At 52.1% G+C, this 13,338-nt stretch overlaps 1 protein-coding gene across 2 annotated transcripts; it reads left to right on the top strand.

The window, feature by feature from the left end:
- Window positions 1-696: 696 nt before the first annotated feature.
- Window positions 697-12,441, top strand: LOC141998013 (E3 ubiquitin-protein ligase TRIM39-like). 2 transcript variants are annotated; one of them, XM_074970629.1, is made up of 7 exons: window positions 697-1,140; window positions 4,271-4,366; window positions 5,231-5,461; window positions 5,847-5,869; window positions 7,006-7,121; window positions 8,979-9,011; window positions 10,902-12,441. In XM_074970629.1, exons 1-7 carry the CDS (start codon window positions 724-726, stop codon window positions 11,414-11,416), a joined length of 1,431 nt encoding a protein of 476 aa, XP_074826730.1. In that variant the 5' UTR covers window positions 697-723; the 3' UTR covers window positions 11,417-12,441. The 2 variants fall into 2 exon arrangements, with proteins under 2 accessions (XP_074826730.1, XP_074826729.1); XM_074970628.1 differs by having other exon boundaries at window positions 6,994-7,121.
- Window positions 12,442-13,338: the final 897 nt, after the last annotated feature.

Below are 13,338 nucleotides of genomic sequence, written 5' to 3'. Positions count from 1 at the left end.
GGGGGATATGATAGAGGTCTATAAAATCATGACTGTGTGGAGAAAGTAAATAAGGAAGTGTTATTTATTCCTTCTCATAACACAAGAACTAGGGGTCATCAAATGAAATTAACAGGCAGTAGGTTTAAAACAAACAAAAGGAAGTATTTTTTCACACAACGCACAGTCAACCTGTGGAACTCTTTGCCGGAGGATGTTGTGAAGGCCAAGACTATAACACGGTTCACAAAAGAACTAGATAAGTTCATGGAGTATAGGTCCATCAGTGGCTATTAGCCAGGATGGGCAGGGATCAGGTCCTGAGCCTCTGTTTACCAGAAGCTGGGAATGGGCGACAGGGGATGGATCACTTGACGATTGCCTGTCTTGTTCATTCCCTCTGGGACACCTGGCATTGGCCACTGTCGGAAGACAGGATACTGGGCTAGATGCACCATTCGTGTGACTCAAGATTGATGTTCTTATTAAACTCCCCCTTTCTGCCCCCCTAAAACACCAGACAGAGATTGATTTGTTTCCCTGAGCACCACCGCTGGGAATTTGACGTGGCTCCCTGCCCACAGAGAGAGTCACATTTCTCCCCAGTCTGGAGCCCTTCCTAGACTGAAACTGTCAGCCACAACTCACAGGAACAGTAGCAAATCAGCCAGATCTAAGGGGAACGCCCCATAGGCTGAGCAGAGGCTGAACACAGGGAAATGAAACTAACCCTGTCACGCTGCCATGGCTGCAGACAGCCCTGTACTAAGTCTCCAGGATGAACTCTCTTGTTCCATCTGCCTGGAGTATTTCAAAGAGCCGGTGTCTATCCACTGCGGGCACAACTACTGCAGGGCCTGCATCAGCCAGTTCTGGGGGGAGACGGATACAAACTTCTCCTGCCCCCAGTGCAGAGAAACCGCCCAGCAGAAGCTTTTCAGGCCCAACAGGGAGCTGGGGAAAGTTGTAGAAATAGCCAGGCAGCTGAGTTTCCAGGTCACAGTGACCGCTGGAGGGGAGCAAGGGTGTGAGACACACCGGGAGGCCCTGAAACTATTTTGTGAAACGGATCACCAACTAATCTGTGTGATCTGCAGAGAGTCGCAGGTTCACAGAGCTCACACGGTGTTCCCAGTGGAGGAGGCGGCCCAGGAGTACAAGGTAAGGCCTGGGTGTCTTGTGTTTCAGAGTAGCAGCCGTGTTAGTCTGTATCCGCAAAAAGAACAGGCGTATGTGTGGCACCTTAGAGACTAACCAATTTATTTGAGCATAAGCTTTCATGAGCTACCGCTCACTTCATCGGATGCACACAATGAAAAATACAGTGGGGAGATTTTATATACACAGAGAACATGAAACAACGGGTGTTACCATACACACTGTAACGAGAGTGATCAGGAAAGGTGAGCTATTACCAGTTTTGTTTTGTTTTGATGATAGTTATTTTCTATATTTTGGCTGGCATAGTGCCCCAGTGAAAGTCCCCGGAGCAGGGGGCAGCCGGCCCGTGCCGGACGCTTGGAGAGAAGTGAAAAAACCAGCGGTATAGTGACTGAACCGTGACAGCATCACTTTGGCTGAAGACAGGTTCTAGGTAATGCATAGTCATGGATCCCGAGGACAGCTAGCAGAGTGGCATTGGTTAGCACGGCTGCTTTCCAAGCAGTCTGTCTGGGTGCAGTGCCAAACAAGCACGGTGTTTGCCTCAGCTCTTCCCCTGCTTTTACCACAGCAAAGCAGTGTTGCCAAGCAGAGAGAGGAGAGGCGCTCCCTTGCCATACCGAGGGCTCTGTGTGGCACAGTGGATAGCGTGTTGGACTGCTAGGGAGCAGTGCCTGGCCTGCCTGCATGACGACAGTCATTCAAAGGCTGTGTGTTCAGATCCCACCAGAGTCACTTTAGCTGCTTTCCTGGCTACCATTGTGGCTTGTACGCAATGGGTAGGGCCCTACCAAATTCACGGGCCATCTTGGTCAATTTCACAGTCATAGGATTTTAAAAATCGTAAGTGTCATGATTTCAGCTATTTAAATCGGGAATTTCACGGTGTTGTAACTGTAGGGGTCCTGCCCCAAAAAGGAGTTGGCGGAGGGGGTTGGAGTGCTCTTGCTGCTGGTGGCAGTGCTGCCTTCAGAGCTGGGCAGCTGGAGAGTGCTGGCTGCGGGCCAGGAGCCCAGCTCTGAAGGCAGAGCCGCGGCCGGCAGCGGTGCAGAAGTACGGATGGCCTGGTATGGGATGGCCACCCTTACTTCTGCGCTGCTGCCTGCAGAGCTGGGCCCTCAGTCAGCAGCTGCCGCTCTCCGGCCGCCCAGCTCTGAACTCAGTGCAGGAGTAAGGGTGGCAATACTGCTACCCCCTTAAATAACCTTGCAACCCCCCCCCCCCCGCAACACCATTTTGGGTCAGGACCCCCAATTTGAGAAATGCTGGTCTCCCCCTGTGAAATCTGGATAGTATAGGGCAAAAGCTCACGAAAGACCAGATTTCACAGGGGAAGACCCGATTTCACAGTCTGTGACGCGTTTTAGTGGCCGTGAATTTGGTAGGGTCCTAGCAATAGTCAGCCACTGGAGTGCAGCCAAATGGGGCCAAGACAAGGGCCGAAAGTCGCGCCTGGCTACCAGTAGGTAGAAGCCTCTACCTGCGTCTCCGCTGCGCAGGGAGACGTGTTTAACCCCCTAGAGAATTAAGGAAAAAATGGGAAGGAGAAAAAGAAACCAAAGCCTCTTCCAGTGGCTGAGGCCTGGTACAAGCCTTCTGCGGCTGCTCCTTTCCGGCCTATCTGGGTGCCCCCTTCTGGCCATACCAGGGTTGGGGCACTGCCACTGAGCAGTGGGCAGCCGGGGTCCAGCAATCCCTGGCCTCACACTGAAGAGCCCAACTTTTAAGCCTCTCCACTAACTCAGGTGTCGACTCTTAAGCCACCCCACCTTGTGCTGCAGCCCCAGTATTTAGCCTTCTTGTGTGGGTTCTCCTGCCGGGGAGAACGGGCCCTGCTGGGCTCCATTTGAGGAGGAAACCTGGGCCGGAAAGAATTGTGGTCAGCTGGTCAAGCTCGTGCCCCAGCAGCTCAGGCCAGTGCTCCGACGAGTGGGGGAGGCAGCTGAGGAGGGCGGCAGGCCCGTGGCCTTGGGCCCCAGAGAGGGGAAGAGAGGAGGTGGCCAGACACTCCTCCTGGCAGGCTCGCCCTGCTCTCCTTCTCCTCTCAGATGGGCCCTACTCCCCTCAGACTGGCCATTCCCGCCTCTGGCACCTGGATTCTCCCCACATCCCGAGCAGGGAAGCCCCCTGCGCCAGGTGTTGCGGGGCCCTTTCCCAATTTGCTGGAGGACTCCGCCCTGGAGTGTAGGTCTTGGGGGAAAAGGCAAAGGCTTGTCTCAAAGGCTGATTTTCCAGAGATGGCAGCCAGGGAGCTGCTCTGCTTGGCACCTAGGCTCTGCTTTCACCCTCTCTATTGAGAGTGAAGATGAAGATTAAACCACTTTAGCCCTTCAGCTCCACGGAAGGTTTCTGTCCACCCTGAGCTGGCTGTAAGACACCTGGGCTAGGATGTGGCCGGTGTAGCACCCCGTGAATGTCCCCACCAGAGACTGTCCCTGGAGCGGGTGGCAGCTGGTCTGTGCCGGACTTTGGGAGCCAGCCACCAGAACCCCTCAGGGTTCAGGAGGGAAGTGAAAAAAACAGCAGTGTAGATAATTGAACTCCGCCAGTGTCACTTTGGCTGCAATCTGGCTGAAAACAGGTTCTAGGTAATGCATAGTCATGGATCTTGACAGCTCCCAGTAAGGCAGCATTGGTTGTGTAGTGGTTGGCATGGCTGCTTTCCAAGCAGTTCGTTTGGGTTCAATTCCCAGCCAGCTCAGTGTTTTCCTCACATCTTCACCTGCTTTTACCACAGCAATTGCAGTGTTGCAAAGTAGAGAGAAGAGATGAGGTGCTCAACCCATCCATCGCGCAGTGGAAAGTGTTTTGGACTTCTAAGGAACACCACCTAGTATGGTTTGGTTTGACAGTCATTCAAAGGTTGTGGGTTCAAATCCTCCCAGAGTCACTTTAGCTGGCTGCCATTCTGGCTTTTACAGAATAGACAGCCTCTTGAGGACAGAAAGGTGCACCAGGCCACTTGGCCACTCTGAGGGGAGGAGGCTCCAGGCCAGCCGGTGCCAGAGGGAGGCCCTCTCTTGTGCACAGGGCTTGGTAGGGAGGACAGACTCCCTGATTCCTGCTGAGGAAACTGTCCACAAACACACGCAAAAAGTTAGTTCCAGCCATGCTATTTTTCTTTGCTCAGAAACAAATCCAGACCCGGCTGCAGACTCTGAAGGAAGAGAGAGAAAAGCTCCTGGGGTTGAAAGTGTCAGCAGAAGGGAGAAGCCGGGAGTATCTGGTACGTGTGTCCAGTGTTATCACTCAGCAGAGACGTGGTGTGGGAGTCTGTCTCCCTGGATGAGTGTGGGGATGGGTGTGTGTGTGTCTCTGACCACGTCTGGTGGGATCACGGGGAACCAATATTCCAGTCAGTTCCTGCCTGGGGATGGTCTCACATGGCTTAAACTGACCTTTGCCCTCCCTGAATTCTGGGCCCTCCATGCAAGTTAGAGCAGCCTCGGGGTTGCACAAGCTGACTTTGGCTCCCCAAGGGGCCCGAGTAGCAGAGACCAGCTGGGATGCAGTGGGCTTTTTCCACACTGCTGTTGTACCTCTTATTCCATAGGCTGGGAGCAGGACTACTGTCGAACATAAATGCCATTCTACCCTGGTCGGGGCAACCCGCAGCACAGGGTTATTCTCAGTGCAATTTAAAAAGGCCTGAAAATTGGGCTTCCCGTGTCTGTGCATGTTGCCCTTTGGGGATATCCCTGTCTCTCCATGGGCTGGATTGTGCCAGTGATTTCTACCCTTCAGTGAGGCTGGACCAGATCCCGAGGATCTCAGAACAGCCCTGAGGGAGCTCAGCAGCTGCTACAGCCATGGTAGGGATGCAATTGCTACTCTGGCCAGTGCAGGCTGTGGGGCCATGGCCCTGCCTCCTCCCTTCCCAGACATCAGAGAAAGTAGGACCAAGATGGATGTGCTGGGCAAAATCTTCTCTCTGACAACTCGGAGAAAGTTCCTCTCTAAATGGCAAGTTCTGAAGTTTGGATCTGCAATGAAATTTGCCCCATTGCACAGTCAGGGCCCAGGGAAATATCCCCTGACCCTCTCCACATCCCTGACCTGCCTTTTCCCTCTTTCTGTCTGTTCATGGCAGGAGGAGACAGACGCCCAGAGGCAGAAGATCATGTCTGAATTTGAGCGGCTGCGCCAGTTCCTGGAGGAACAAGAGCGACTCCTGCTGGCCCGGCTGGCAGAGCTAGAGAAGGGGATGAGAAAGATGAGGGATGAAAATGTCACCAAACTCTGCGAGGAGATTTCCCATCTCAACGAGCTGATCCGTGAGATGGAGGGGAAGTGCCGGCAGCCAGCAAGTGAATTCCTACAGGTGAGATCTTGGCTCCTGGTATAGACTTGGCAGGCTGGGAAATATTATGTGAATCACACTATTGCACCCATTATAAAGCTGGAGGAACGGTGGCACAGCCAGATGATGTAACTTACCCAAGTCACTAAGGGTGTCCAGGGCAGTTCAAGGAACAGAGCCCAGATCTCCTGCGTCCAAGGTCAGTGCTTTAACCACAAGGCTGCCGGCTGGAACAGGAGCCTGGGCTCTGTCTTTGCAATGCGACGGTGCTAACCGTGACGCTGCCGAACGCACCGCCCTGGGAATGGGGTGTGTGCCCCCTTCACCCGTGGGACATAGAAACAGGTTCAATGACTATGCGTTCTTTGTTATCACTAATAGACTGAGCTTCCTTTCTTCTCTCTAGGACGTCAGAAGCACCCTGAGCAGGTACGTGGCATCTTCTCAGTCCCCTCTCTCGCTTCACTGTGCTTGGGCCCGTGTCCAATCCTCATCTCCTTCACAGACAACAGCAAAGCATGCCGGGCAGGGTATTCAGGCATTTGCCCCCCTCTGGTGAAGCAAAACTTGGCTGGATGCTCTTTAATTATTAATCTGAATATAGGAACTTGCTATAAAAACTCCATGGCCCACCTGTGCCACAACAACTGGCACTGTCTACACCAGGGGTTAGGTCAGTAAAACTGTATTGCTCAGGGGTGTGGATTTTTCACACCCCTGAGTGACAGCGTTATAGCGATGTAAGTTTGTAGTGTAGACCTGGAATTAATCCAAAGAGTGACAGAGCTGTAGTGATCTGCCAATTCAAAGTGTCTGTCAGGGTGGACCCAAAGTGTGTTTCAGGATTCTGGCTCTGTCAGATATCAAACAGCAAAGAGATGGAAAATTTTCCTGTGACTTTGCTTTATTTCCATCATTCAGCTTCCAAGCCCACAGGAATGAGCTTTCTTGCAGGTAGCATTTCCAAGGTGCAATAGGGCCATTAACCAGTCCTTTGTATTGTGATGTTTCTTGATGGCCCATCTGATTTTGACAGTCCTTCTGGGTGGGCTGGGGGGACAGTTCCCATGCCTGGGTTCCCAAATTCACAGCAAACATTCTCAAAGTTATAGAGCATACATATACATATTTTTTATAGCATGGAATATCGACATTACAAGTGAGATTAGTGCGGGCAGCAATTTACAAGCATTTCACAGAATCTCAATACTAAATACATTCTTATAAGACTAATAGCTATTCTGAGCAAAACTAACACACAAGTGAACCGGTCTGGTCTCAAGCTATGAGTTTTCCAGTTCTTCGCTAATGCCTGCAGCCCGGGCAAGAGCTGGCATCTGGCCTGCCAGCGTCACAGGGGTCACTATAAGAGAGACTTGCTCCGCCATTGGTTGGGCTGGACCTGTTCTGAGGCTGGGTTACACAGAGAAATGTGCTCAACTTAACAGCTTTCACAGCCCATCTGCTTCCACTGACATGTGACTGATATTAAATGATGAATGCCAAAATAATGGAGAATAACGATGAAGTAATCAAATGATGAATCAAAACAGCCTGTCTCCTAGGTGCGAGAAGGGGCAATTCCAGCAGCCAGTGGAGATTTCTCCTGAGCTGGAGAAGAGACTCAGCGATTTCTCTCCGAAAATCCTTGTTCTAAAGGAGACGCTGAAGAAATTGAAAGGTACGACCAGGAAGGGATCTAGGAAGGGAAATAAAAAGTTGTCTCTAGAATTGTGGGATTTGCTGACCAATCAACTGCTAATTTAAAACTAACAGAAAAGAGATAGATCAATATTCTTGAATGAGGGGACTGGGCTGGCGAATTTTCTAGGGCAAATGAAATTCTGATTTCGAAACAACTATGATATGAATGTGAATCATTGTCACCTTAACTTGTTTGCCTGAATTATAGAGGAATGCAATCTCTTTGGAGGAAGCAAGCGTTACGGCCATACAGAGTGCTCTGATCTTATTTCTGCCTGGGTTGAATTTCAGTCTGGCCTCAGTAGAAATTCCCTGGGCATAAATAAAGTTCATGACTGATCAGAGAGGACAACACAAGTCTGATGCATGAAGTCCTCCTTACACCATATTAAGTGGACTTAAGTCATGCACAGGTTGATCATTCTACATGGGGGAGGGGAGACATTTCACATTCACTCTTAGGCCTTGTCTACACTGCCACTTTACAGCGCTGCAACTTTCTTGCTCAGGGGCGTTAACCTCCCCCCCCACCCCCGAGTGCTGCAAGTTTCAGCGCTGTAAAGTGGCAGTCTAGACAGTGCACCAGCGCTGGGAGCTACTCCCCTTGTGGAGGTGGTATTTTTACAGCACTGGGAGAGCTCACTCCCAGTGCTGGCATGCCCATAGGGCTTGTCTACACTGCCATTTTATAGCGCTCTAACTTGCTGGCTCAGGGGGGTGAAAAATCACCCCCCTGAGCGCAGCAAGTCTGGGCCGCGCTCCCAGCGCTCGGAGCTAATCCCCTCGTGGAGGTGGATTACCAGGAACGCTGGGAGACCTCTCTCCCAGCGCCTGCGCAGGACCACACTCGCACTTCAAAGCGGTGCCGCAGGATAGTAGCGTAGCTAGGGGGGAAGCGGGGCAGCGGCTGCTCCCCCACTGAGCAGAAGTGACGCCTCTTTAATTACTTGGCGCCTTTACAATTTTTACTCACCCGGCGGCGCTCCGGGTCTTCGGCGGCGGGTTCGGGGGGGAGCAGAGATGAAAAAAGGCACCACCCCCTGGTACTCACCCGGCGGCTCTCTGGGTCTTCAGCAGCACTTTGGAGTCGGGTCCTTCACTTGCTCTGGTCTTTGGTGGCACTGCGGTGGCAGGGGAGGGCCTTCAGTGCCGAAGAGCAGAGCGAGTGAAGGACCCGACGCCAAAGTGCTGCTGAAGACCTAGAGCGCCACCGGGTGAGTACAAGCGGGTGGCGCCTTTCTTAATCTCCTCTCCCCCTGTTTTTTCCACCTGGCTATGCCACTGGCAAGGGAGCGCTCCCGCGGCAGTACTTTGAAGTTTCCAGTGTAGCCATGCCCTTAATTTCTCTTTCTGTCTGGGTATCTCTGACCCTTTCCTTCTGTGTTTGGTCCAGCCGGCAAGCACATGTATCCTGATTATTTGTAAAACCGGGCCTTCAGTATTAAAGCTGGTCAAAACATTTCATTCAAAAAAAGTTTGGTAGAAATTCCCACCCCCCCTCAAAAAAACACTTCCAAAACCACAAAGAAAACAAACAGAAAGAAACAAACAAACCCCCCTGATTTTGTTTTTATTTTTTTCCCCAAAAAATTCTCTAAATTTTTATTTTCCAGGTCGTCATCCCCCTCCCCATTCTTTTTTGGCACCGAATACAAGTGGGGTATTTTTGTTTTGTTTTTTCACTTTTACATTTTTCTTTTTCTTTTGCCACCGTGTAATATTTAAACACTTCTTCTTGCTATGTCCCCAAATTCATCCCAGCTCTGGTTATGGACGGCAGAAATCCTGCCATAACGTGACAGCATGACATCTCATCTTTCTCCTCTCTCTCTAGACACCCTGCCCTCTGAACTGGAGAGAAAATGGGGTGAGTCCCTCTGGGAAAGGTGGGGCCGGGGAAGAAGGCTGCAAATGGGAAGAGATCATAACAGTTTGTGTTGGTGACCCTGGATTCACTTGCTGAAGAAGCTTCTGAGATCAAACAAAACCAAAGCTGCTATGACTAGAGAATGGGCATTCCAGAGAGGGGGACGGCTTTAAACACTCCAGCATATTAATCCCTTAACTGGTTGGACCGAGCCTCTTGCTGTCTCCGGTCATCCTCTTCGATCTCTCTCTCTTGCTGGGTTGGGGGGTCTCCCTTCACCCTGTCCTTGGGGACTCTCTCCTGGGTGCTCCATCTTGTCCACCTAGGTGGGGAGGAGACCCTCTCCTGCTGGTGCCTCCTTCTCTTCCTCCCCTTGTGGGCTGGGGGCCCTTTCTTGTCCTTGCCATCCATCCCCCATTTGCCGGGGCAGAGGAGTGTCTCATCACCCCTCCTCCGCCTTCCACGTGCTACTGACCCATCCCTCTGCCCCACGCCCAGTGTCAATCCCCAGCCCCTTCCTTCTGGAGTGGGGTTTGCACAATGTCCCTCCTGTGTAGGGTCCTACCAATTTCACGGCCTTGAAAAACGCGTCACAGACTGTGAAATCTGATCTCCCCTGTGAAATCTGGCTATGACGGGGGAGGGACATGGCTGGGGGTGCCCCAGCCTTGGGCTCCCACTGTGGGCCGGGCTCCAGCTACTAGTCCCAGTCCAGGCTGGGGAGGGACAGGACTTCCTCTTCTCCTGCAGGGGCTGCCCCGAGAGGTGGGTCAGACTCACCTCCCCCCAGGTGCAGGAAGCTCTGCAGATGCTGGCTGGGACAGCTCCTGATCCCCCGATACCCTGCGACCCTCACTTCTGCGCTGCGGCTGCTGGTGGTACTGGCTTTAGAGCCTGGCGCCCAGCCAGCAGCCGCTGCTCTCCGGCTGCCCAGCTCTGAAGGCAGAGCCCCCACCAGCAGCAGCGCAGAAGTGAGGGTGGCAATCCCACAACCCCCCTACAATAGCCTTGTGACCCCCCCATGACCTCCTTTTGGGTTGGGACCCCCACGGTTACAACACTGTCAAATTTCAGATGTAAACACCTGAGACCGTGAAAATCCCACGACTGTGACATTGACCAGAGTAAATTTATGGTCCATTTATTTGCCATCTCCTGCTTCCTCCCTCCTGGCTGGCAGGGCTGGGGAGGCATCTTCCCAGCAGCCCTCCCTATAGGCGCCAACTCCGTGGGTGCTCAGGGGCTGGAGCACCCACAGGGAAAAAATGGTGGGAGCTGAGAACCCACCGGCAGCCCCCCATCAGTTCCCCCTCTGCCCCCACTGTTTGCTGTCTGCTGGCAGGCCCCACTCATCAGCACCTCCCCCACCCTCCCTGCAGCCTCCTGCCCGCTGGGAGGGGGAGGAGCGAGGGCACACGTGCTGGGGGGAGGGGGTGGAACTGAGCGGAAAGAGGCGGGGTGGGGTGGAGTGGGGGCGGGGAGAGGAGGGATGGGGTGGGGCCTTGGAGGAAAGGGTGGAGTAGGGGCGGGGCCTGGGGGCAGAGCACCGCCCTGCACATTAGAAAGTCGGTGCCTGTGGCCTCCCTCCCCTGCTCTCTCCCTGCTGCCAGGAGCGGGGCAGCCCCTGCAGGGGGACCAGGGAGATGCCACCGGGGAGGAGGCAGAATCTGCAGCCAAAAACGTCAGCTATAACAGCACCTCTAGGGCCTGGGAGGAAGGCCACGGAGAAATCCCTGCTCAGCCCCAGCACAGAGGCAGCTCCCTGCTGGGGCAAGGCAGGAAATCGGGAAGGGTCCCAGCCGGGACGGGGCTGCTGGGGAGTGTGAGAAATGGTCCCAGCCTCCCCCAGGGCCGAGCTCTGCCCCTCATGCTCGGATTCTCTCCCCCCAGCGAGTGTGACTCTGGATCCGGACACGGCTCATCCCGAACTCGTCCTGTCTGAGGATCGGAAAGGTGTGAAGAGGGGACACAAGCGGCAGCTTCTTCCCGACAATCCGGAGAGATTTGACGCTGAGCTCTGCGTGCTGGGCTGTGAGGGGTTCACCTCGGGGCGACATTTTTGGGAGGTGGAGGTGGGGGATGGAGGAGGCTGGGCCGTGGGAGTGGCCAGAGAGTCTGTGAGGAGGAAGGGAGAGTTTATCTTTCGACCTGAGAAAGGGATCTGGGCTGTGGGACTGTGGAAGGGTCGGTACTTGGTTATCACCTCTCCTGCGACCCCTCTGTCTCTGAGCTGGGTGCCCAGGAAGATCCGGGTGTCTCTGGACTATACACAGGGGCAGGTGGCATTTTTTGATGCGGATAGTGAAGCCCCGATCTTCACTTTCCCACCGGCCTCATTCATGGGGGAGCGAGTCCACCCCTGGCTCTGGGTGGAGATGGGATGCCAGCTCAGGCTGTGCCCCTGAGACGTGGGGTGAAATTCACTGCTGCACCTTTCCTCCAAGCAGAGGCTCCCCCGGCACCTGTACTCCCTATTTCTGGGCCTCTGGCCAAGTGCAGGAAGCCTCTGAACTGACACAACCTCAGGTTGCTGGATGTGATTAGGGCAGAGAGCCCAATCCCATTGCCCAGTCTGGCCCTAGCCACTCTGATTCTGGAGCGCTCTGGCAGTCTGCAGGTCCGATGGAGGGAGAGGGAGCCACAGGGTAGGGACAAAGGTGGGGACTGGAGAGCAGTTTTACTCCAGTGACTTCACTCCTGATTTACACCAGGGTAGGTGAGAGGGGAATCAACCCCAGTGACTCCCAAGGGGTCACTCCTGATTCACACTGGAGTGAGTGAGGCCAGGAGGAAATCACCTCCAATGGGAGTGACTCCTGATTGACACTGGTGTGCATGAGAGGGGAATTACCACCAATTATTCCAATGGGAGACATGGCTAGAAAGGGTTAAACATCCTGCAAAATAAATAACCCTCAAAAGACATGTAGGGAGATAATGTTTGTGTTTTTGTGTATTTACATATGTATGAGTAGGGTCTACAATGTAATCAACAGTCCCTGTCTATGCTGTATTCTGATAATTCAGAGGTCAAAAGAAGAGCCTATCATTTAAATGAATTGTAAACATGGGATATCTCGGTATTCATCTCTCTTTGAAATGTACTTTGAATGGTGGAGGAACAAGCAAATGGCCTTATGTTAATTCCTATAGCTAAGTACTGGTGATGTACCTCCTTCAAAGTCACCTAATTACCTTTTGTTCCCTGAGTAACTCCAACTTGTCAAAAGACATGAAATTGTATAAAGGATCCTTGGATCCTGATTCTGTCATCTCAGATTTGCTTAAGCGTCATCAGGGGAAGTTTGAGTCGCAAGATTGAGGTTCCAGTTATGCTGGTACTCACTGAAGGTGATATTGGACATTGGACTATAATCTATGAAGACAGGTTTCAGGGTAGCAGCCTTGTTAGTCTGTATTCGCAAAAAGAAAAGGAGGACTTGTGGCACCTTAGAGACTAACCAATTTCTTTGAGCACAAGCTTTCGTGAGCTACAGCTCACTTCATCGGATGCAAGTGAGCTGTACCTCACGAAAGCTTATGCTCAAATAAATTGGTTAGTCTCTAAGGTGCCACAAGTCCTCCTTTTCTTTTTATAATCTATGAAGTATTTCTGAAAGAACTCTTTGCAGCCACAAAACTCACCATCTGTGCTATGAATCTGCACCTCAATAAATTGAACTCATGTCTGTATGTATATTGATCTTTTAACCATACTCTTTGTCTTTTGTTTTTAAATAAATTTTAATTTAGTTAATAAGAATTGGCTGTAGTGTGTATTTGGGTAAGATCTGGAATATTATTAGCCTGGGAGGTAATGTGTCCGATCTTTTGGGATTGGTAGAACCTTTTCTTTTATATGATGAAGTAAGATTTACAGAAATTTTCAACATATTTGACGTGGGTACCTGGATGGAGGCCGGAGGCTGGATCACTTCAAGGGAACTGTGTTGTTTGGACTTCTGAGTAACCAGTGAGGTAATAAAGAAGCTGTTTTATGCTGGCGTGGTAAATCTAAGTATTGGAATATCCACCAGCTTTATGGGGATTGTCTGCCCCATTCTTTGCAGTTCACCCTGATTGAGTGACCATAGCTGGCCCGCACTAGGACCCCGGTCACAGTACTCCTGATTGACACTGGTGTGAATGAGAGAGGAATCAGCGCCAGTGACTCCAATGGGAGTGACTCCTGATTGACACTGGTGTGAATGAGAGAGGAATCAGGCCATGTATCTTGTATCCCAAATAAGTTACTGGGCATCACTTCGTGCAAAGTCAATAAACAGATGCTAGCATCTGTGAGTTCAATGGCAGATGCACTCATTGT

The sequence above is a fragment of the Natator depressus genome, chromosome 14 (genome assembly GCF_965152275.1).
Source record: "Natator depressus isolate rNatDep1 chromosome 14, rNatDep2.hap1, whole genome shotgun sequence".
NCBI classification, from domain to species: domain Eukaryota; kingdom Metazoa; phylum Chordata; order Testudines; family Cheloniidae; genus Natator; species Natator depressus.
The sequence above is the reverse complement of the archived record's forward strand: the minus strand, read 5'-3'. Positions and strand labels throughout refer to the sequence as shown.